The sequence below is a fragment of the Berghia stephanieae genome, chromosome 6, assembly GCF_034508935.2.
Source record: "Berghia stephanieae isolate SIO BIC M18660-M18661 chromosome 6, UCSD_Bste_1.3, whole genome shotgun sequence".
Classification (NCBI taxonomy): domain Eukaryota; kingdom Metazoa; phylum Mollusca; class Gastropoda; order Nudibranchia; family Aeolidiidae; genus Berghia; species Berghia stephanieae.
This window is the reverse complement of record NC_088365.1, coordinates 36013874-36039447: the sequence shown is the minus strand read 5'-3', so window position 1 is coordinate 36039447 and position 25574 is coordinate 36013874. Positions and strand designations below refer to the sequence as shown.

The following is a 25574-nucleotide window of genomic DNA, read 5'->3' as shown; positions in this document are numbered from 1 at the left end:
TGACAGCTCACGTGTCAACAGCCATCAACAATGAATTGAATCATCGTTGAGGCAGTGGAAGACAGCCATGGAATAGTTGCGTCATAATCGCCATGTTGATGAATAAATTATCCAGGCATGGTTGATAGGTAAAAAAGCCAAACTATGTTCTAGTTACATTTGAAAGAAACAAAGTATATCACTGATCTCGTCTCTTTGAGAAATAAAGAATGATATAAAAATCAAGAAAATCGGCCGATACATAAAAAAGTTGCTAAAAAAGCTAAAATAAACAAAAGCAATTTTTTAAATCAAATTTATTCGTAAAACAGTTGGTTTTCAACCGATTTTTCTGAAACAAAGACCAATGTACTTCTTTTTTCCAGCTGATTTCAGCAATGTGACTTTCAAATTCCTCAGAATGATAATTTTTACTTTTAGATTTTAGCTTTTAGGCCTACTCAATAAGGTGTTATATTCCTTGAATAACAACAGCGTAATACATTGACGGGGAGAAGCGTCTTTGTTTCAGCCAGCTGGATAGATAGCCTGTGATTGGTCGAAGACTTTGAAACGCTTGATTCACAATTCTACACGAATGGACGGTAGCGGTATATCAAAGAGGTGTAACAAATTTATTTACCAACTATTTTTCTTGGAGCTAAAATTACAAAGTAATAATTTCGCATCAGAAAAAATAACTCTGAAGTTCCTATCTCTTTATTACAATAAAATTGAAACGCGAATGACAAAATCGACCTTCAAATAAGGGAGTTATAAATTATTCATAATATTTTTTAAAGTTTACAATAATTGTCTTCAAAGTCATTTTTCATCACCAAAGTCGTAATTTTTTACTGATTTTTACCAAACAAAGTGCAATGTCAATGATTTTCACCCGCAAATAAAATAGGATCCAAATCGCAATTTCTGAAACATATTTTCTTTTCTCTCGGCAAATTTATAAAAATCAAAGCTGTAAACATCCTGCGACAGTGACAGGGCCTGTCATTTCATTCACAACGATTGGATTTTACTTACTGAGGCCAGTCTTGACTACCCCGCCCATGAATATTTGGCCGTTGTCGGTTTTTGTCGGGTTGAATCTTAGAGTTAAGCTGCAAGAATAAAGTCTCATAAGAGGGCTGTAAAATTTGGCTAATGCTCATGTCCCCTACTCTATCATAACAACATAACACATCACTAATGTTTTTAAAAAATAACATACATTCAATTCCTGCTCTTGCACCTGCTAAATTCTAAATAATAGCTGTCCCAACTTCTATTCTATAAGGTCACACGAGTAATAATGGTGTTGATTTACCTCGTCTCTGACAGGATCCTCAATGCCAACAATACAGACACAAGTCAAGCCTGTCATTACAGTGTGCTCATCATCCCAGTCAATGCCGTCGAGAGATCCCTCATTACCGGCTGGTGTGCCTGAAACAAAAGGTAGGGCAAAGCTAGATGATGATGATGATAATAGTAGTAATAATAATAATAATAATAATAATAATAATAATAATAATAATAATAATAAAAAAAATAAAAAGAAGAAGAAGAAGAAGAAGAAGAAAGAAGAAGAAGAAGAAGAAGAAGAAGAAGAAGAAGAAGAAGAAGAGAAGAAGAAGAAGAAGAAGAAGAAGAAGAAAGAAGAAGAAGAAGAAGAAGAAGAAGAAGAAGAAGAAGAAGAAGAAGAAGAAAAGAAGAAGAAGAAGAAGAGAAGAAGAAGAAGAAAAGAAGAAGAAGAAGAAAGAAGAAGAAGAAGAAGAAGAAGAAGAGGAGGAGGAGGAGGAGGAGGAGGAGGAGGAGGAGGAGGAGGAGGAGGAGGATGAGGAGGAGGAGGAGGAGAAAGAAGAGGAAAAAGGATCTGCGAAGAAAAGAAAATGGAAAAAAGGAATGGACCTACCAGAAACAAAATCCTTGTAAGCCAGACAGATGGTCCTGAGTCCGTCACCAGCCATGGGCTCAATCACTTCCTTGACCACTCTTTCTTGTTGCTCATGAGAAAAGGAAACTGCCTTGCCACTGGAATCTAAAATATAGTCGCACCTAGGATGAGATGAAAAGAGTTTCTTTGTAAACATACAAGGGAAATGATTATAACTAGTACTATAATAATTATCATTATTATTATAATTTCTATTAATATTATTATTATTATTTTAAAAAAAAAAAGGGGGGGGGGTGCGAAGTAGCCGAGTAGTTAAGGCATTGCACTGTGACCCGAAAGGTCCCATGTTCGAGCCCCGCTTCAGGCACTTTCGTTTTTTTCCTTGGGCAAGATTATTAACCCCCAATTTGGTCACTTGGACAATGTGGGTGATTCTTGTTGACATCAGACATCCTGTTGATGAATTATCTATATTCCTTCCTGAAATTCCTCGGTGAAAATATCTTATGATGTTGTGGCGAAAGGGCATATAATAAAATAAATAAATATATAATAAATATTATTATTATTATAATCATTATTATTATTACTATTATTATCACCATCATTAACATCATCATCACAGACTTGCCATCCAACATCAACCATTTGAAAAGATGTATCATATTTTTCTAAATATCTATTGTAATTTTCTAATATTTTTCCGCCAAAAATCATAATTTGAATATGTGCAGCCATATCAAATTTCAAATTTAACATTCACTGAATTTATGGAGACTTATCAAGTTAGTAGAGAGGAGGAAAATTTTACAATTCCAATGACAATCATCTGTCTGGCTACTCAGGTTCTCATGAAGGCAGAGGCGATATTTAATGACCTCCCAATTATTCTACTTTTATCAGTTTCCCCTTTTTTGTTACTAACTCTTGACTTTTTGAATTTCGCATATTTTAGTCAATATTTCCATCTGATCATATTGTGGACCTCAAATATGAGAAATCATACTGGTTGGCAAGTCTGTCATCATTATTTTTATTCCAGTTAATATTTTTTACGAAATGAACCCCTTCATGTCTCGTCTTACATGTTAAGTGTTGTTATTGGCTAGGGAGCTCTTGTAAAGCGCTTTGAGCATGTTAAGAGGAAATTGTGCTGTATAAATGCTAAATTTTCTCTTTTTAAAATTCATTTCAGGTCAACTAATTTCTAAACTCCTGTCTGGATCTGATTATATTCACTGTCATATTCTGAGAGAGAACATTATTTTTCATTTGGAAAAACCCATAACAGTTGATAAAGTCTTTCAATCGAATGGTTAGCCTGATGCAATCAGGTATCCAGGTTTACATTTCTTTCCATTATCCTTCACCATCAAAGTAATTTCTATTTTCAACCCTCAATTGCTATTCAAAAAATGTTGAGAAAATGACTTACTTTTTGACCACAACTTCTGAGGCACCTTTACAGAAGAACCTGTAGAGATTTTCATTGGCATTCACCTTGATAACAGTACTCATTGACTTCCTATCCGAGTTAAATGTGTACACTTTGACAAGGCACTCTTCTGGGTACTCGGCACGGATCTATGAACAAAATTTATAGCAAATAAGACAAAACAAATTTCAACAGATTGGATCTGTCATAATCCAAAATGACAGCTTAATTGGCTATGATAGAGTATATTGGTCTGGTCATAATATATATTACATTACTGTAAAATCAACAAATGATGTGTAAAACCAAAAACTAGAGGTGTCTAAATGAGTCCCCCTACCTTATTCTTGATATATACAGTTTTGATCTCATTACTTCATCTCATTGTCGCTCGCTCTCTCTCTTCCCGTGCATGCACACACACACACACACACACACACACACAGATTTTTACCTAACTATATATATATATATATATATATATATATATAATATATATATATATATATATATATATATATATATATATATATATATAATATAATATCACGTTTACTTGAAAAAGGCCAAAGGCTGAAACGTCATTTGTTCTGTGTTGTTCCCTTATTTATGAGTCACATTTACTCCCTTTATCTTTCTCTCCAACAAATGATTATTTGTATGCACTATCCAAATTTTATTTTCAGTTTCCATGATCTTTGTTCTCTTAGGCAGTAGTATAAAGCCTGCTCCATCTCCATGTTCTACAGTTGAAAATATATAAAATTTTATATACAAAAAAATGAATTCCCAGCAAAATTCAATTCTGGCATTAAAGCGCATAAAGCTTGACCTAGTCATGAATGCGTGCTATACAAGGTGGCTATAATAGTCTAATCTTCTTTAAAAAAATGAAACGTCATACTTACAGCGTCATAACTCTGTCCCATTGCTAGCACAAATCCAAGAAGGGCACACTCTGTCTTGTTACCCAATTGTTTTGGTAAGGCATTCTCTCCCTCCGGTTTCTGATGATAAAGGAATAAAAAGGAAAAGAAATGTAGAATAAAGTTAAATTATGATTAATTTTATAAAATTTCTAACATTACATTATGAATATGTGATACTGTGCATTTACTTACATAACTTTATCTTTCAGGTTTAATATTGATTATATTTCACTTTGCACTTAGCTGGCCTGCCGACAGCTTAATAGTTAATCTCTATAGAGTGAGAAAAGTCATGCTTCAGTTTAGACTAGGTTACAATTAAGATTGTCACTGTGTAATATATTCCATTCAAATTCATTTCTTTACCTCAATTTTGGATGTGTATCCACTGTTGATGGATATTGACTCTAGGAGTAACTGACCCACTTTTTTATCAATGTTTTGGAATCTTGGTATGGATTTCAAATGATCCTCTGCAAACAAAATAAAAAGATTGGGACATGTTATAAAATGAAATAAAAGAAAACCACACGACATCTGAAAAAAAACATTACAAATAAACATAACATTTTAAAACATAACTGTTACCTCTTCTGCTTCTTATGATCTGCAAAGGCTCCATGTTAAGTAGACAACTGTGTATAAAATGTGGACTACTACTTAAAGTTGAACTGTGTGAACACTTCACATAAAAAGTCAAATCATGACAAAATAATCTCGGTAAAATCTAACGTGTAACACACAATTGGTGAAATATTTTTTTATATTTTTCGCTGAATTTCTTAAGCTTCCCTTTCCCAAAAGATCATTGATTACTGTCTCGAAGGTGTCACTCTCTCCAAATATTGAAGTCTACATTCAAAGTATAATTTTAAAATATTTTTTACGAACCAATCTCTAGTTTGATAATTTTATCACAATACATTTTTAAAGTCGTTGAATTCACCTCTTTCATATTCATTACTCTCACTTAAGCCTATTTAGTGTCCAAATCTACACACATCTCCAACTTCCATACTAAAATGTGTACACTCGGATGAATGAACATATGAACCAATATAGTGAAATGATTGAAAACTGAAAAAAATTTGAATAATTTTTATACTTCTTTATTTTTTTATCATTTCAATGAACTACACTATTTCTCTTTCAGGAAAGCATATCAAGTTAAATTCATTTTTGATCATTTGTATCCAATTCAAAATAAAAATTCCATTTCAGGCTCCGTCTTACTACTTTAGTACCAGAATGACATGAGGGGTCGCATTTTGTCTGGAAACCTCTAAATTGTAGAATTTCAACCTTTATTTATCTGAACAGAACATTTTAAAGTTTTGGACCCAAAAAAATAGTCAATTTGTGTCAAAAATGTATCCATCACTTACGTCCTATGTAACTCTGTACCACAGTCATCCTGTTGGTTGTCAAGGTTCCTGTTTTGTCTGAACAGATAGCAGTGGCATTACCCATAGTCTCACAAGCATCTAAATGTCGTACTAAATTATTGTCGTGCATCATTTTCTGTAAAGACAGAAAAAGTTATATGAATATATAGGCTTTAGAAAGTATCCAAGTTTTTAATTATTTAGTATAACAGAGGCTCCTCCTTCTTCTCCATGCTACCTTAACATTATCTAAAATAGTATGGAGGAGGAAGGGGGATAAGAGTTTTAAAATCTGTAATGTTCAATGCATTTCAGTTTCATTGACTTTAACCATCCTTTTCAGGCTTCTTAACCCTCTTCTTATCAACCATAGAAAACTTGTCACATCCGTTATGATTCAACCAACAATTTTCTCATTCTGATTTCTTTTCTACATCACATCAATTAAAGAGAATATTTTGTTATAGCTATACAAATTTGACACTGTCTTGAAGAGCGTATTTTGATGAAGAATATTAAAGATAGAATGTGCTTTTTGCTTTTCTATTTGAATAAATAAATCTATTTTTGTTAGGGTGGGTGTAAATTTTTGGTAAAATTCTGAAAATGTAAGGTAAGGAGAGAGTTAAATAATAATGAAAAAAAAGCTGCTTTCTGAAATTAGAGTCAACGAGTCTATTGAGCTGGAGTTTAACCCGGTTGCTGTTTAGTGGCTAAAAAGAAAAGCACAAACAACTGCCTGCTTTCCTCTTGATATGATGTTATTCTGTCTTTAACTATCTTCTATCTGTTTCAAAATCAGACCCAGCGATTGCTGAGTGGACAGTGGGGCAAGAGACTAAAAATGAAAAAAAAAAACAAAAAAAAAACAACAAAACCCCCAAAAAACCCCAGAAAAAGAAAGGGGAAAAAATCCACTAAATAATAAAAAATAAAAAAAGAACAAAAAAAACAAAACAAACCAAAACACCCCCTCCCCCCGCCCCCAAATAATTATTTAAAAAACCCTAAAAAATAAAGAATCTAAACAACTTAAATAAATGAATAGACAAATAAACAAATTGAATAAATACCTTGACAGAATAGGCTAAGGCCAATGTGACAGCCAAGGGTAGACCTTCGGGTACAGCCACCACTAAAACTGTCACACCAATAATGAAGTACTTGACAAACATCTCAATGTTGCGAGTTGTGTCCTCTTTCTCCCAAGATTTACCTCGAATGACAAACTCACGGATACAAAATTGAACAATGAGGATCACTACTGTCAAGACAGCAATTATTGTACCTGAAAGTAAATGACATAACAAATTTGGAATTTAGTGATATTTAAATATTTTTTTAAAAAAAAGATAATTTATGATAAAATAATACAAATGGCTCAAAATTCTGAGACTTTTTGTGAAGTAATGGGCGCTTGCCTTTTAAAAATTCTAATTTAGTCATCTTAAGATTATTACCAATTTGAACCATCTCACGTTGTTCCAAGTATTACCTATTGGCTGTCTTGTAATAAGAAGGATAAATACGAGTAAATATGACATAACTTAACTGTTTAATACCTGCTACCTAAATTGGACATTAACGAATTAAAAAGATCCCATAATCCCTCTTGAAAACAAAACATATTTGTAATATGTCATCTCAAAACAGTTTTAATTCTGAACCTGATGCCAAAAAGTTATTTTAACCAGTTAACTGTCATACTCTGGAAAGACAATACTTAAAAATTTGCCCAGAAAACTTGTCCTTCAAATATTGATCAATTTAAATAACCCTCATCTTGGTAAAAACTCTCAAACCTGGGACTTCATTAAGTCCAAGGATTGAGAGTTTTTGCCAAGATGAGGGTCACTTATCGATCAATTATTGAAGGACGAGTTTTCTGGGTAAATTTGAAATATGTGTTTTTCCAGAGTACGGCAGTTAACTGGTTAAAATCCAAATGACCAAAAATGAGAGTTTTTATACTACTTGTGTAGATGAATTTTACTAGTCACAGTTTGGTAAATGGTTCTCTACATAGATGGAATTTCACAAAAAGCTGATTTTAACGGGATATCCTTTCTTTAAAAAATATAGCCTTATGGAGAACATTATTTGAGTCAATAAAAAAAATTATACAGCGCACAACTCTACTGAAAGATTTGAAAATAAGAAATGTTACTCCTAGAGTCAATATCCATCAACAGTGGATACACATCTAAAATTGAGGTAAAGAAATAAATTTGAATGGAATATATTACACAGTGACAATCTTAATTGTAACCTAGTCTAAACTGAAGCATGACATTTGTCACTCTATAGAGATTAATCATAAAGCTGTCGGCAGGCTAGCTAAGTGCAAATAGATAAACAGATAACTTGATTTCCTTTTATAATTTAAAGTCAGTTTGAAAGTTCGTTGAATCAAACAGATATCATAAAATATATACCGACGACACTAACACTCTCAAAAACAAACAATTTCGACATTGTAAAAAGTTGTCAGTTTGGCGTTTTTAAGTAAATCGTTGCATTCGAAATAATGTATTCACTTAATTACTTTAAGGATTTCAGATCTACACTGTTTTCAACAGTTTTCATCTATTTATGACATCAAGTATTATTATTGCCTCTCTGATGCTTTCAATGTGATGGTTTCGGGTGGATAAAACCCAGGCTTAACTTATGGCCACATCCTCAACTCTATCTGTCCAGTAGATCTGTCCCTTCTTATCTCGATGACCTTGTCGAACCATACGTTCCGCACCGTGCATTGAGATCAGGTGATCATCGTCTACTTAAAGTGCCAAAAAGTCACTTTGCACCGACTGCCCGGAACAATCTCCCCTATCTCTTCGTGACGTCCCTACTGAACTCGCTTTCAGGAAACACTTAAAAACTTATTTATTCCGAGAATTCTTAATTTATTAGTTATTTTATTTGAGCAGACGATGATCACAGGATATGTATATATATATATATATATATATATATATATATATATATATATATATATATATTATATATATATATATATATATATATATATATATATATATATATATATATATTACTTTATTCTTTTTAATATGTTAAATAGTTGGATGGTGGAAGGCTTGTGTGTGTGTGTGAGAGAGAGAGAGAGAGAGAGAGAGAGAGAGAGAGAGAGAGAGAGAGAGAGAGAGAGAGAGAAAGAGAGAGAGAGAGAGAGAGAGAGAGAGAGAGCGAGAGAGAGAGAGAGAGAGAGATCCTTACCGGCATAACCAATCTGTATAGCCAAGCGAGTGAGTTTAGTTTGTAAGACAGACTTCTCTTTCCTTGAGCTGGTCTTTTTCTCTGGCTCCGGTTTGTCTGTTTCAGCTTTACTATTATTTGCCTGGAGAAAGAGATGTTGTTTTATAGGATTGACAAAGGAATAGGAATCATTTCTTGGAATTTCATTTTCATCCAATACAAAACGTTCAATACTTTAAATAATTGCAAGATATTCCTTGACATGAGAAACAGATGGTAAAATGCTGGTCCTCAGGTAAGGCACTTTACAAATATTACCCAACTTAACTTAGGTGTGAATAAGTATCCAGCTGGAGTCAGTGTAAAGAAAGTATCTTTAGAGCAAAAAAAAGGTGTACAAGAGGAGACTTGTACTGTGTGAAAAGGAAATTTAAATTCATATGGCTACCTAGAGGAATAAATGAAACATGATACTTATTGAAATGTTAAAATGTGCCTAACAAGAGATATTGTTTGTTTGTTTGTTTTTAAGGATTTTACAGCGCTTGCGACACAATTAGGTTACATCAGCGCCAGTAAAAAGGAAGAAAATGGGATAGTAAAAAGTTCTAGAATTACAATTAAAGCAGCCAAGAGAAAGTAAGACAAAGGGGAACTGGGAACAAATAGGGATCAGATGTAGATTCCAAGAGTATACCACCAAAGTACTTAGTTTGAGATCACCTATAAGTCTCATCCGGACACAAGCACAAAATCCAACAAAGAGGAATACACTCAAATGCTTACATTATACATTACAAATAACAAATATAATAATACATAACAGAGAGATGATTTACAAGGAAAAAAAGATCATCTCCCAAAACAATTAACTATGCATTTGACTGTTTCCCTCCCAGCCAGGACTCCGGTCAGGGTCAGGACAAAACCAAGTAATCTCATTCCAAGACAAAGACAGAAAGCATGTTGGCAAAACAGATAAAGGGGAATAGAAGACATAGTAAGTACCTCCCTGCCCACTATGATAGGCTCACAAGAGATAAACATGCATTTAACTTGAGTCAATTTGTGGTAATGAGAAGAAAGTACTCACCTGATTACCCTCTCCGTGTGCATTGCTGGCCCCGTGAGAGTTACTATTGGTTTCTTGAATGCGAAGAGCAACATGTTCTGAATAGGGAAATGACCAATGTTTCACCATATATTCTTTAATCACTTGATACATTTCAATCATCATATATACGCTATAGGTGATGTTCGATTTTACTTTACCTGATGGTCAAATTTACTGTTTTCAACAAGAGTGTTTCTGGTGTGACTGAGGCATCAATTTTAAGCCCAAATGGCATCGGTGTCACAGCTTCTCTTTTATAAAAGTTTAATGGTGCTTGCAACAAAACAGTAAGATCCCATGACAGGTTGGAGTAAAATGAAATACTGCCTGTGATTGATTTAATTCAAAATCATACAAAGCCTCAATTTTCAAGTCTTCATAGATGCATACACACTATATATAAAATGAATAAACCAGTTAACTGAGGTGATGAATCTATCTGTATGGTGTTAGACATGAGAGTTCTAAGGGCATGAATTCCACAGATGGAAACAATCCCAAATGGAGCACTTTAAGCTAAACTCATACACAAAAAAAAAAAGTTGTCACTTTAAATGGGTGCTAGGATTAAAAATGAAAGAAATAAATCATGTGACGTGAATTAGCAGAGGGAAATGGGGGCAAGATTATTACCAATAAACCACTTCTATGGATTATACATAAGGTAGTTTGAAGCGGGTTGATATATATATTTACATATGGGGTTGTAATATACATTAGTAACTAGCAGAACATAGTGCCAGTGCAATATAGCTGATAAAAGTTGACAATATGAATAGTGGGTGTAGTTTGATGGAAACAAGCTTCAGAAACACGAGTTTCGACTTATTTCTTTTTTCTAATTTCAAACTGATGCCACCCACCACCCCTTCTTGCCCACACACAAAAAAGGTGCTGGAATTCATCCAATCTTAAAGATAAGTGGTAAAATAATGTGTTATTGTGTCCCAGTCTATTTACAGCTCATTATTAACCTTATTCCAAAAAATGGTAAATCAAATAAACTAATTCACTGGAACAAAATAATGAAAGATACTGAGAATTAAAACTAACAATAAAATAGTAATAGCAATCGTAACAATAATAATAGTAATAATAATGGTAATAGTAATAATAATAATAATAATAATAATAATAATAATAATAATAATAATAATAATAATAATAATAATAATAATAATAATACTCATATATAATAAAATGGTATGCTCAGTAACGGATCGGGTAATGCTATATCAATAGATATTATTCTAGACAGTAATGAAAAGGGAGACAACTAAATTTTAAAGAATATTTTTTTTTAAGGAAACGAACTTGATTATCCTGTTATTTATTTATAATTTATCTATGAGCTTTTATCCTCCGCATAATAATAATTATAATGAATGGATTTTTATTATTATTTTTTTTATGTTCGTTTGTCTTTTCTTTCAACTTCAAAGAAGAAAAAAATGTTGAAACGAGAAATAGGAGGCCGAAAAAGCACATGTAATTTATTTCTGGGATCTACAGTTTAAAAAATTTTAGAAGAACTTTTTTTTGACTACATGAAGCCTGGGATTTTTAATTCACTTTCGCCATATGTGTAAAGCTCCACTTAACAAACAAAAATTGAGTTTGTAGCCAATGTTCCTATTACATTCTCCAAACTACAGGCCAACATGCAACATGCTGAATGTTCACTGCACACGTGAATAATACCTAAATTTAATGTTAGAGTTAACTGTTTCTGTGTCGAGATTATATAATAAATTATTTAAATCAAATATAAATGTTTTGAATTTCGGCATATTTTTATCTAAGAGACAGACGAGACAGACCACATCCACAAGAGAAAATAATAAAACGAGAGAGAGAGAGAGAGAGAGAGAGAGAGGGGAAGAGAGAGAGGGGGGGGAGGGGAGAAGAGAGAGAGAGAGAGAGAGAGAGAGAGAGAGAGAGAGAGAAGAGGGGAGAAGAGAGAGAGAGAGAGAGAGAGAGAGAGAGAGGAGAGAGAGAGAGAGAGAGAGAGAGAGAGAGAGAGAGAGAGAGAGAGAGAGAGAGAGAGAGAGAAGAGAGAGAGAGAGAGAGAGAGAGAGAGGAGAGAGAGAGAGAGAGAGAGAGAGAGAGAGAGAGAGAGAGAGAGAGAGAGAAGAGAGAGAGAGAGAGAGAGAGAGAGGAGAGAGAGAGAGAGAGAGAGAGAGAGAGAGAGAGAGAGAGAGAGAGAGAGAGAGAGAGAGAGAGAGAGAGAGAGAGAGAGAGAGAGAGAGAGAGAGAGAGAGAGAGAGAGAGAGAGAGAGAGAGAGAGAGAGAGAGAGAGAGAGAGAGAGGAGAGAGAGAGAGAGAGAGAGAGAGAGAGAGAGAGAGATGAGAGAGACAGAGAGAGAGAGAGAGAAGAGAAGAAGAGATGAGAGAGAGAGAGAGAGAGAGAGAGAGAGAGAGAGAGAGAGAGAGAGAGAGAGAGAGAGAGGGGAGGGGAAAACAAAAACAAATTTAAAACCAAAAACTGAAGAGACTGATATAAATCCCAAGATAAGCACTCACATATATGATACAACACCGTTTTACATTTTGGCCAAAGAAATCTTGGGTATGAGATTTTTCGACAAATTGGTGGTGGTAAAGGTATTATGTTCGCCCAGGGCAGAGCATAACAAATCTTATCATTGTTTAAATTTACTTATGAGACCCCTCTTTCGCCCTCTTCCACACACCTAAAAATGCACAAAACAAAAACATGAACAGAGACACTGCCGTTGACAGACATTTATATGATTCCTATTCACATTAGCACATGTCAATATGAAAATGACAATATGAAATCAAATGGACTCCCCCTCCTCCCACCCCAATATTATCATTTTTAAAAGGCCAAACAAGACCTAAGGCCACTCCTCTCTGCCCGTCTCTCAAAACAAAAGAATTTTTTTTAAAAATCCAAACAAATAAGCCCTATAAAACTAAAACACCAAATTATAAACAAGACAAACATAAGAGATAGACAGAACAACACAGACAAAATAACAACAACAATAACAATAACGACGACAATAAATAGTAACATTTTATAGTAGTCAACCTACCGGCTTTTCCGTCACCATCACAAGGGATGACTATGGATGCAATGATCACGATGGGATGAATGGAGCGAAAAATAAAACAGAAAAAAAAATAAAACAAAGGTACATAAAATCTATAATCACGTTTTTTTTTACATACATAAAAAAAAAACAACAAAATTTTTTTTAAAGGAAGAAAATAGAAACAAGCAGAAGAGACTAGCAATTACTTTAGGGTAGATAGTATTTATAGTTTATGCAAATTAATAGAGATAGTATTAATAATTATCATAATATCACATAATTTAATGTCATTCTGATAGTCTGATTGCCTTGAAGAAATATAAGTAACAATCTCATAAAAATCATAACTAGACCCTAAATTTTATAATCAGATGGCCATGGTTATCTTCAGTGTATGCCAATGACCGAAATAATCAGCCCTCCAGATCATGAACATTGTTCACAAAGTTTTGACACAAGCGGATTTAAAAATACATGGTATTTACAATGTTCAAATGGAACTCCAAGGGAATTTAAAATGCATGGTGTTGTACAATGTTCAAATGGAACTCCCATTAAGTTTAAAATGCATGGTGATGTACAATGTTCAAATGAAACTCCAAGGGAGTTTAAAATGCATGGTGTTGCACAATGTTCCAACGGAATTTCAAGGGAGCTTAAAATGCATGATGTTCCAATGGAACTCGAAAGGAGTTTAAAATATGTATGGTGTTGTACAATGTTCCAATGGAACTCCAAGGGAGTTTAAAATACATGATGTATAATGTTCCAATGGAACTCCAATGTAGTTTAGAATGTATGGTGTTGTACAATCAATGTTCCAATTGAACTCCAAGGGATTTCAAAATGTATGGTGTTGTACAATGTTCCAACGGAACTCTGACAGAGTTAAAATGCATTGTGTTGTACAATTTTGCTATGGAACTCCAAGGGAGTTTAAAATGCATGCCGTTGTACAATGTTTCAATGGAATTCCAAGGGAGAATAAAATACATCGTGTTGTATACAATGTTTCGATGGGACTATGAGGGAGTTTAAAATAAAATGCATGGAAATGTACAATGTTCCGATGGAACTCCAAGGGAGTTTAAAATGCATGATGTTGTACAGTGTTTAAATGGAACTCCGAGGAAGTTTAAAATGCATGGCGTTGTACATTGTTCAAATTAAACTCCAAGGATGCATGATGTTGTACAATGTTCCAATACTAAATATCTTTTGTGTCATAAAGAAAATAAAATCCGAGCAATATTTAATACCAGGAGGAGTGATTATTTGGACAATTTGAAAATCCATTGGCAGTAACTATGGGCTAGACACAATTATCTCAAATAAATAGTGATGATGTCAAAGAATCCAAAATTGTGTAATGGTGCAGTTTAAGCACAATCATATTTATTTTATATTTCTTAAACAACTAATAGGGGGAAAAAACCCAACAAAACATTCGCTATAACAACAATAAGATAAATGTAAAAACAAATAATCAAAGTCACATTGCTTGGATGATAATAATAAGTAGTCATATTACATACACATACACGCGAACATACACGCCTACGTACACGCATAGCCAACACGCACATTAAACAAAAAAGAAAGCATCAAAATTAAAGCTAAAATGATATAAAAACTAAATATGGAAATAAACAATGAGATCATATACTAATTGTTTTAAAAACTACAAGACAGACACAAAGATACTTTAACATTGGTTGTTCTTAACATTCACACTACTATAAAGTTTGCATGTGTGATAAGTGATAAATAGCTAAGTGGGATAAATATCGCATGATTCACTGGCAAGCCAAGACATTTACAGAAAAAGAAAAAAAAAAAAAAAAGAGGGGGAGGGAGGGGGTTGAATAAAAGCCATTTGAAGACTCGATTATGTCCCTTGATATGTGACAAACCATACAGTAAAGAGAACTATAAAAGCTATCATTTTCAGTGATACAATATCTGTGTGGACTTGACCTAACTATCAAAAAACCATCAAATTCCATTAATCTAAGAACGGCTATCAAAGACTAGTAAAGTAAGCTTTTTACATCACGAATAATAATAATAATAATAATAATAATAATAATAATAATAATAATAATAATAATAATAATAATAATAATAATAATAATAATAATAATAAAACTCTGTAACCTGAGACTTCTTTGAGAGTTTTGACAAGATAATGTCATTTACTCGATCAAAATTTGAAGGACGAATTTTTTCAAATCAGGACAGTAATAAGGTTAAACCATGACAAGTGAATACAAACGATTTTCGAAAATTAATCAATCAATAAATGGGTTTATCTGTTTATTTATTTATTTATCTATTTATTTATTCTTCATCTATTTATTTATATAATTTTATCTATTAATTTATTTACTTATTCATTCACTCATTGAACTATTTATTTATCCAGCTAATTTAGATAACCTATAATTGGACTAAATGTGTAAAAAGGGTAAATGTATTCCCCCGTGACTTGACACCTCAGTAGTCTATACTGTGCATGAATCGCCTACCTGATCGTGAACTGTTTTGTTTGATCACAACTTAAATAGGAACAGGATCGAGTGTCAAATACACATCTTTTCTGAACATTTAACCAATTATCTGCCGTACTCTGGAAAAACTCGTATTTAAAAATTTGGTCAGAAAACTCGTCCTCAAACATCGATCGATTTAAATGACCCTCATCTTGGCAAAACCTCACCAACCTAGGACTTCCGCGAGTCTTCCTTAAGTACCAGGTTTGAAAGTTTTTGCCAAGATGAGGGTCATTTAAATCGATCGATATTTGAAGGATGAGTTTTCTGGCCAAATTTATAAATTAAAAGTAGGGCTGTTAACCGGTTAAAAATTGAATGCTGACATGCCAATCTACAGCCATTGTGTTAAATCAATGTTTTATATTTTACTCCCGTGACAGGGCATAATTTTCATATTTTAAAAAATCACATTTTCATTTCATAAGCGAGTTTATTGATAAATCTAGATGTCCTAGCATACGCGATGGATGATATAAACAGAGGACAGGAGAGCCAGAACTACATCTTTCCGCATCCCGAAAATTGTGTCATATAACATGAAACTTTATAATTTCAACAGCTGACGCCATTTTTTTTCTCTTTTGCTCAATTTCCTTTTCTTAACTTCTTGTAAATTTTCTCATATTATTTGAAGGTTGCTTTTTTTTTTTTTAATTAATTTTTTTTTTTTGGTTGTCAGTTGCTGTTGTTGTTGTTGACAAAACAGAATTATTACAACAAGGAATTTCAAACTAGTTGGCTGGATGTTTGTTGTATTCGCTTAGTGCTAGGAAAATGAATATAATCTGATCGGCAATTTGGATTAATATTAAGATACAGAGGGAGAAGACGCTCGAAAATAACAACTTCGCACGGGTGTAGTGTGTGTGTGTGTGTGTGTGTGTGTGTGTGTGTGTGTGTATATAAATGTTAGTTGAATTTAGAATGGTTGGCCGTGCCTTAGCCTTATGTGTTTTCGGACACTTTGTGTCTTTTGTGTCGATATAAATATGTGTGTGTGTGTATGTGTGTGTGTGTGTGCGCGCGCACGGTGTGTTTGTGTGCGGGTGTGTAATAGTAAGTAAAAAAAGATGTCATCTCTATAAAATAATAATATATGACAATGCAATGAGTTTCTATCATGTGGGCGTTCATCAAATGGAGCACACAACGTTAGCATCAATCTCTTGCGATAATTAATACAAGTAGAATAAAAGAACCCACAGAGGATTTGATGCAAATATGATCAGGACTGATAGACAACGATAGCTGTGGTATCCTCCCCCATCTCCATCATTTCTGGTTTCCTTAGGGGAGCAACATTGGCGTGAGATAGGCACACACGTAATTCAATTTGATTCAATTAATAAACTGACGCAGCTAGTTGGCTTTCGTGCTTTTTATATTGTTTAAGGAACATGGGGGAAAGCAATGGCATATGATTATAAGGGTGTGGAATGGTGGTAGTGGGATGATGATGATGACGACGACGACGATGATGATAATGACGATGAAGTTCAAGACGGCGATAATGATAATGATGGGGTAGCGGCGGTAGCGGTTGTTGTGGTTGTTTTTATAAAGAATGAGATTTACTATAATTAGTGATGCGAGGTGTGACTCATAAATAAAGATCTAATATGAATTTAAAGTGGCGTTTGGGATGCCAATATTCATGTCAATCGTGACTCACACTCGAAGAGGAGATCGTGATACAATCAACATAATAATAATAATAATAATAATAATAATAATAATAATAATAATAATAATAATAATAATAATAATAATAATAATAATAATAAATAATAATAATAATAATAATAATAATAATATAGTAGCGCGTCAAGCTGTAACGGATACTTCGCTCTCATCTATTACGATACAAGTCAATGGCGTAAAAAAAATAAAAAAATAAATAAACATTAAAAAAAACCCAAAAAATAAACCCCCCCCAAAAAAAAAAACAAACCAAAAAACAAAACAACAAAAAACATCTGAATATGTAAAATATTGAAAAAATCCAATTTAAAAAAAATTTTTATTTGTTTAACTAGAAGAGGAAATGTGTGAAAAGAAAAGGCATTGACTTAAGATATGCAGCATCATCGTAAGTTGATTTTTAAAATCTCTGATTTAGAAGCAGAGAAATGCAAAAGGGTGCATCCCAGTCACTACTTTAATCAACATGGTCATGACAGCACTGACTAACGATCAAAGACAAAATTTGCTCTGCCCCCCCCCCCCCCCCCTCTCTCTCTCTCTCTCTCTCTCCCCCTCCCCGGCATAGAACAGAAATCAATCCCTAGAGCTGCTAGAAAGGCAATATGTTACCATTTTCAGATAGATGTAGCTTATAATGAAATGTTTAAACAATGAGAAAAAAATATAGCAATTGTTATCAGATGTGCAGTTTCCGTTTTTGTATGGGCGATAGTGATATCCAACGTCAATCTCATCGGCGTTTAATTTGATTAATAGTCAGGGACCCACCACACCCCACCCGAAGTGCGTGTAAAAAAAATGAAATAAAGGGAGGAAATAAAGATAGAACGCGTTTGGCAGAGTTTTGTGTGATGACATAATGGATGTTAGAGATAATGATGATAACAAGCAATTTAATGATGATAACGACACAATGATGATGAAGGTGATGATGATGATATCGATGCTGATGATGACGATGATAATGATGATGAGGAGGAGGAGGAGGAGGAGGAGGACGAATACGAAGAGGTGAGGACGGTGATAACCTATATCATTTAACTATACATAGATTGTAGGGGTCAGACAGAACGCGGCTTTGTGCATGATATAATAAATTATAAATGATAATCATAATATTCATCGGTGGCTAACAGCTGGACGTCGTTCTGACCTCGGAAATATAATAATCAATTTACACAAACACACATACACACACACATAAACACACACACACACACACACATGTACACACAATATTAACAACAACAAAAAAACAAATTAATCACCAGCATTTCCATTATTTCATTACTATTATTGACTACATTTAAATGACCATCTTACCAGGTGGCATACCCCGAGATGCTTGTCAAGCAATGAGCCCTATTTATATCTTATGTATTGGGGGGAGGGGGTATGAAGCACAGCTTATAGACGGGCTAAAATCGCGAAGACCTTATTCTATTAGAGAAATTTTGTGAGTTTTTCATAAAAAGAACATAATATAGCATATTTCTAACTGAACTGAGAGGCGTTCAAAAATAATTGAATGGTTAAAAAATGACCACAACAATTTAATTTGTTACTGCTGACTTTATGGGGCGGAATAATTGATCAATTCAAATTTTGATATTACAGTGAGAAGAAAAAAACAACACCCAACCCCCCCCCCCCCCCCCCCCCCCCCCCCCGAAAATCCATCGATGCAACCCACTCAATCTCACACTTAAGGGACGGTTTGGGTCTTGACTAAAAATATATATATAATCAATTACCTGTATTGGGCGGTTTTAATCATTGTTTCACCTTTCCATTATAGGATTTTTTAAAAAAACATGGTCGGAAAATAAAATACATTACAGTGTATCTGTGTTGATACCCGTTTTGCCTCCTGATTCGGGGGTCTGACATCAAAGGCATAACAATCATGTGGCAAATTTTCCGAAAAAAAAACTAATGAAGGAATAACCTTCATATTCTTCCCTGTTATCACCATTGTAGCATTTTCTGTCACCATAGAGAGGTTTTACAGCTTTAGCTTATGAGATTTGTATTAGAACATTACAATATTGCGAATCAAAATTTTATGACAAAATTTATGCTAAAAATTTATAATTTGGGTTCTAAGTCAAAATACACATTCCCTATTAAAAACAAAAAAAAAAAACAACAACAAAAAAAAAACGAAAAACTCTATATGGTGACATAATACATTATCTCTGTGATAACTGGAAATTTTCGGACAATTTCATGGTTCATGGAATAGATTCTGAGAAATATTTGACATCGAAAAATGAATTATTGAGAAAATAGCAAAAAGCTTTCAGTTTTTCACATTTTTTCTTACCACCTATACCCTTTTCGACCATGTTTTCTGTGCCTTTAAAGTATATTTTGATAAATTGCACTTCAACAATATTATTTCTAAGATAATAAAATATCGTTTTCCACCAAAATCTCTAAATCAATTTTTAAAAGATTTTCCTTATAATTTAGAACCAAACCGCCCTTTAAGTGAAAAAAATTGAAATAAAGGGAGGAAAAACAAAAAGAAAACAAAACATCAAGGGTTACTGAAAAAACAAAACAAAACAAAAGGAAAGCATTTCAGCGCCTAAAATTGTAAAGCGGACTTCAATACGAATCTGCAAACTAGCTTTAAGACAGCACAAAAGATAAAGGAGGATGTCGAGTTTTTAAAATTTTTATTTTTTAAAGATCATCGTTTTATTGAGAAAATGTATTGTGAGCGTCTTTTTTAACAAAGGTTTTCAAACTTTCCATTTCTAGAATGATTAAATTAATAACAAATAATTAAAAGCACAGATTGCTTATAGACAAAATAACAAACATGCCAGGTAGCCTGTCCGCACATATTTAGAAGTCTGATAACCAAACGTAAGTATGAGTTTGTTTTAATATTGTGGTAATGGGGAATATCTAAGGTGTTTTTAGCGCGTTTTCTATAACCGCAATGAAACCATAAGAATTTGGATTACCATGTTTGTAAAATAAATAAATAAATAATTACATATAGTATGTGCCATTCTTTCTCGAATTTAATACCAGACTCTAATCACTTTGCAGTAACATTCAATTTCCGCAGTGCAGTTACACAAAAATATAGTGCACAACCTGATATTATTATTTGCCTTTTAGACGTTTGTATAATTTCCTGGGGCATCTGTATGTGCTTGACAATTTTACGCCCGTATCTATCTAATAGGGTAATGCGTATGTCCAAGGAAGAACACACCGCCAGATGGATAGTACGGGGATTCGAACCCAGTACTTTATTCTATAGGTCAAAACAAGTCTAATGCGTTACAATACTTTGTACGTCAAAAACAACACATCATCCGAGGAAAGGAGAACAGGTAAAGCAACCAATTTTGTTTTTACTTTTCTTGAATTGTCTACTAAATGGTTGTGTTGATTGGATGACAACTGCAACCTTTATCGGGTCTGGCGTGACCGCTGTATGATAAGACTACTGGACTCCGACCACGGCCCTGGAGTGACCACACTGTACAAGACTGTTGTATTCCCACCACGACACCGGCATGACCACACCGTACAAGACTACTGTACTCCGATCACGGCACTAGCGTGACCACACTGTCAGACAAGACTGCTGTACCCCACCACGGCACTGGCATGACCACACTGTACCACAAGACTATTGTACTCCGACTACGGCCCTAGCGTGACCACACTGTACAAGACAAATGTACTCCAACCACGGCACATGCGTGGCCGAACTGTACAAGACTGCTGTACTCCGACCACGGCCCTAGCGTGACCACTGTATGACAAGACTGATGTACTCCGACTACGGCCCCAGCATGATCACACTGTGCGACAAGACTGCTGTACTCCCACCACGTTACTGGTGTGGCCACACTGAATGGCAAGACTGCGGCACTGGCGTGACCACACAGTGCGACAAGACTGCTGTACTCCGACCACGGTAATGGCGTGACCACACTGTACAACAAGACTACTGTACTCCGACCATGGTAATGGCGTGACCACACTATACGACAGGACTGCTGTACTCCGACCACGGTACTGGCGTGACCACACTGTACGACAGGACTACTGTACTCCGACTACGGTACTGGCGTGACCACACTGTACGACAAGACTATGTACTCCGACCACGGTACTGGCGTGACCACACTGTACGACAGGACTGCTGAACTCCGACAAACTACTGTTTATTTTCCTTCAAACATTCATCCATTAAAATGACTTCCCCACTTTTTAAACAAATCCTCACACTTGGGACCTTTCTGAAATGTTAGTGAGACTTTTAAACAAGTTGGGGTGGATGGATATTTAAAGTCCCAATTTTTCTGCTAAAATTAAGAAGACAAATGTTTGTGTAAGAGTAGAGTGGCACAGGCCGTAAAGTCGACAGAAACACGCACGCACACACACACACAACACAGTTATACAATACGTTTTTTAGCTTTCTATCATAAAGTGTCACTTCAGTTCCCATTGGAAACATCTATACATATCTTAACGACCCCCCCCCCCTTTCCTCATTCTCTCCTACACATAATCTATCATTATCTGCCTTTCTATCGATCTAAATCCAACATGCAACCTTCCCCTACGGTCTCGCTCCTTCCGATCGTCTCACTCTCAACAAGCAATGAATCTCTCTCTCTCTCTCTCTCCTCTCTCTCTCTCTCTCTCTCTCTCTCTCTCTCTCTCTCTCTCTCTCTCTTCTATCTATCTATCTATCTATATCTATCTACCTCTATCTGAGTGTGTATGTGTGTGTGTGTGTGTGTGCGTTTGTGAAGGTGTTACCAAAACAGCAGAAAAGACCAACCAAATACACAAATCAATCCAACAAACCAACAAACGCCTGGAACAGATCAAGCCCTGATAACAACGTGCTAACAATGTAACAAAATGTGAGTGGGTGACAGAATACGAAAGGACACACCAACAAGTAGCACTCACACAGACCGACAATATAACACATAGAAATGATAATTGAAGTATACCAATGTGTTCATAAATAATAAAAAATATTATTATTATTTGTCTGAGGTTACTATATTAAAAATGTAAATAGCATATCAAGTTTGCATATTAATGTTTTTGGGTTTTTGTTTTTGCTTTTTTTCACTACTATTTTAAAGAAGAAACAATCACAGAGCAGATAGATAGAAAGTGAGATAGATCAATAGATAGAAAGAGAGAGAGAGAGAGAAGAGAGAGAGAGAGAGAGAGAGAGGAGAGAGAGAGAGAGAAGAGGAGGAGAGAGAGAGAGAGAGAAAGAATACGTTATATTTACGAAGAGCATAATAGTTAATAATTAATAATTGTTTTAGGTCTGATTTAACTTCATAGTTTAAAAATGCTGGTTCTTAATAATATGATGTATGGTCAAACTAGTGAATATATAACTTGTAGCACGGATGTGTTGCTAAACATTATTTTACAGCCGTGCTCTGGAAAAACACATTTTTAAACATTTGGCCAGAAAACTCGTCTTTCAAATATAGATCGATTTGATTTAAATGCCTCTCATCTTGGCAAAAACTCTCAAACCCGGGACTTCGGCGAAGAACGGCAGATTAGGGGAATGCGTTTGTCACTGGCGATGTCCCTGAGTTGTATCCGACACAGTCAATGCTATTATACGGACAACTGTGACGTAAATATTTCTTACGGTTTCATGGCTTCAATAGTGTACAAACATCCCAAATCACACCAACTCGTGCGAACGCTAAGATGACAGTTTCCTCTGTTTACGCCTTGCAATTTAATATTTTGTCACCAATCAAGGGACTGAATTAGGCATCAAATGCATTCACTCAAGAATACCAGAACTGTTGTTGATGTTGTTATTGTTGTTGTTATCATTGTTGTTTCGGCTGTAGTTGATGACTTTATTGTTGTTTCTGCTATTGTTAATGTTGTTGGTGTCGTTGCTATTTCTGTTGCTGCTTTTTATAAACATTTTGTTAATGAGAAGTAGGTGTCAGGCTGATATAATATATGTATGTGTGTTTGTGCGCATGTTAAATCGAATGCGTTTGTGCGCGCGCGCTTGTATAATTGTAAGCAGCAGCAGTGGCGGCAGCGGCATCTCCCTAGCATGAGATTCATTTGAGTGAGATGAGTTAATCCAAGACTGACACAACAAACTAGCGGGGCAAAAAGTGCACACATCGATCATCCAATCGCGGGGAAGCTGTTTTCACATTCATTAATATAATTAATGAATAAAATTAAGATAACAAAAAATAATATAAATTAATCAAACGATTCAAAACCAAACAGAAATTGAAAAGAATCCAATCAACAAATTGGCTTTAGGGATAAAACACAACGCACGATACACTCCTGGTTCATCATAATTAAAACAAGTTTTAAAAACTTAAAAGAAAATAAATGAAAAGAAAAAAAAAACCCAACAAAACAAACAAACAAACAACGACAAACAATTAGAAACATAAAAATAAAAAATCATATCACTGAAAACAAAATCGACTTGGATTAAGAAATAACACTTGAAATACAATAACTGGTGATAATAACGATAATAAGAGAAATGTCCATCCTCTACTCTGACCATGACACAATTCACAGTGACATCATAGTAATATATTTATATATGTGTGTAACCAAGCCATGACTATCAACACTTCTACTATTGAGAGAGAATACAAGGATTACTCACGTGGCTTCTTCTGCTCCAAATCTTTCTTGTCGGTACCTGGAGATCAAAAGAGTTAATAGGAGGAAAAAGAAAGCAACGAGTGTGGCGGGATTACTAAGCAACCAGGTTAATCAGGTCTGCCAACCAGCAATGGTGGGGAAATAAAAACAAAACAACAACAATAATAATAATAATAATAATAATAATAATAATAATAATAATAATAATAATAATAATAATAATAATAATAATAATAATAATAATAATAGATAATAAAATAATAAAATAATAATAATAATAATAATAATAATAATAATATAATAATAATAATAATAATAATAATAATAATAATAATAATAAATAATAATAGACAATTTAAAAAAGGAATTTGGTAGCCTCTCTCCTCCCCGTAAAAAAAAAACATAATAAAAAAGATCAAATGAATCTCATTTTACTAATTCAGTATATACAAAATATTAGTAGTTGAAAATACGGTTAAATGTGATAAGATGACTCAACAGAGAGTTGACCTCATGTAGCAACCTCATGTAAATTTAATTGAGAATAAGACTTTTTCAAATTAAAAACCCAAAATAAGAAACACATCTAATCCCTTTCCCAAGAAATATAACAGTCTATGAGAGTTGGCAGGCCTGAATAACCACCGAAACATCCTCTAATACAACAGGAGGCAGAGCTAAACCTATAATATTTATAATCATTTATATAGTTTTACAAATTATAACTATACAGCAGACAAAGCGTGCGGCTAGAGGGTGCTCAAGGTAGACCAAAATATTAAAAAACTTCCCTGCTTAAAAGATGGGAGATTTAGGGCGGGGGAGGGGAAGGGGAATTTAAAAAATATATTTTTTTTTTGCGATTTGCTGAATAAATAATATGGTAAATTTAGCACACCATTTTATTACACGGAGTCAAAGACTCCAATTCATCAACTCCAGTTTCTCCTCTCACAACTCTCACATGATTTCACTCTCTCGAATTAGTGTTTATCGACTGTCTGATTTTAAAAAAAACCCGACTATAACTAGAGTTTTCATAATTTTTAAAAGAAAAAAAATAATTTCTATTCTCCGTACCACACAACTATTACAACTTGCTAGTGAAGCAAATCATCAGGCTATGCAATTTGGTGACCATAAAAAGACTATTGTGCCATACTCTGGAATAACCCATATTAAAAAATTTGGCCAAAAAATTCGTCCTTCAAATATCGATCGATTTAAATTACCCTCATCTTGGTAAAAACTCTCAAACCTGGGACTTTCGCGAAGGTTTGAGAGTTTTTGCCAAGACGAGGCTCATTTAAATCGATCGATATTTGAAGGACGAGTTTTCTGGTCAAAATTGTTAATATGGGTTTTTCCAGAGTATGGCACAATAGTCTTTTCTTGGGTCATTTGTTGTATATAAATACTGTATAGATATTCGTTTATTTCACTATTTTTAGCCTAACTTTCCGCTTACGCTATGACGTAATAAGCAACAAGGAAAGTCTGGCAAAAAATTACAACATACAGGCTATTTACGAGTAGTCTAGTCCCAAAATAATTCCAGATTTAATTCTAGATCACGAAATGTGCTGAATTCAGATTACAGAGGTTCCA

General features: G+C 34.2%; 1 protein-coding gene across 12 annotated transcripts in view; it reads right to left on the bottom strand.

The window, feature by feature from the left end:
* Positions 1-25574, bottom strand: part of LOC144974958 (plasma membrane calcium-transporting ATPase 4-like) — a 242006-nt gene that overhangs the window by 56089 nt on the left and 160343 nt on the right. For 11 of the 12 annotated variants that reach the window (XM_078918512.1, XM_078918514.1, XM_078918507.1 and 8 more), the window contains 11 exons: positions 23968-24003; positions 13021-13050; positions 9938-10014; positions 8866-8986; positions 6699-6913; positions 5626-5761; positions 4607-4713; positions 4220-4318; positions 3312-3460; positions 1892-2034; positions 1304-1422 (listed from right to left, as the gene is read on the bottom strand). In XM_078918512.1, the coding sequence (XP_078774638.1) occupies positions 1304-1422; positions 1892-2034; positions 3312-3460; positions 4220-4318; positions 4607-4713; positions 5626-5761; positions 6699-6913; positions 8866-8986; positions 9938-10014; positions 13021-13050; positions 23968-24003 (1232 nt within the window). The remainder of the gene's footprint in view (positions 1-1303; positions 1423-1891; positions 2035-3311; positions 3461-4219; positions 4319-4606; positions 4714-5625; positions 5762-6698; positions 6914-8865; positions 8987-9937; positions 10015-13020; positions 13051-23967; positions 24004-25574) is intronic. The other variant, XM_078918505.1, reaches the window with a different exon arrangement.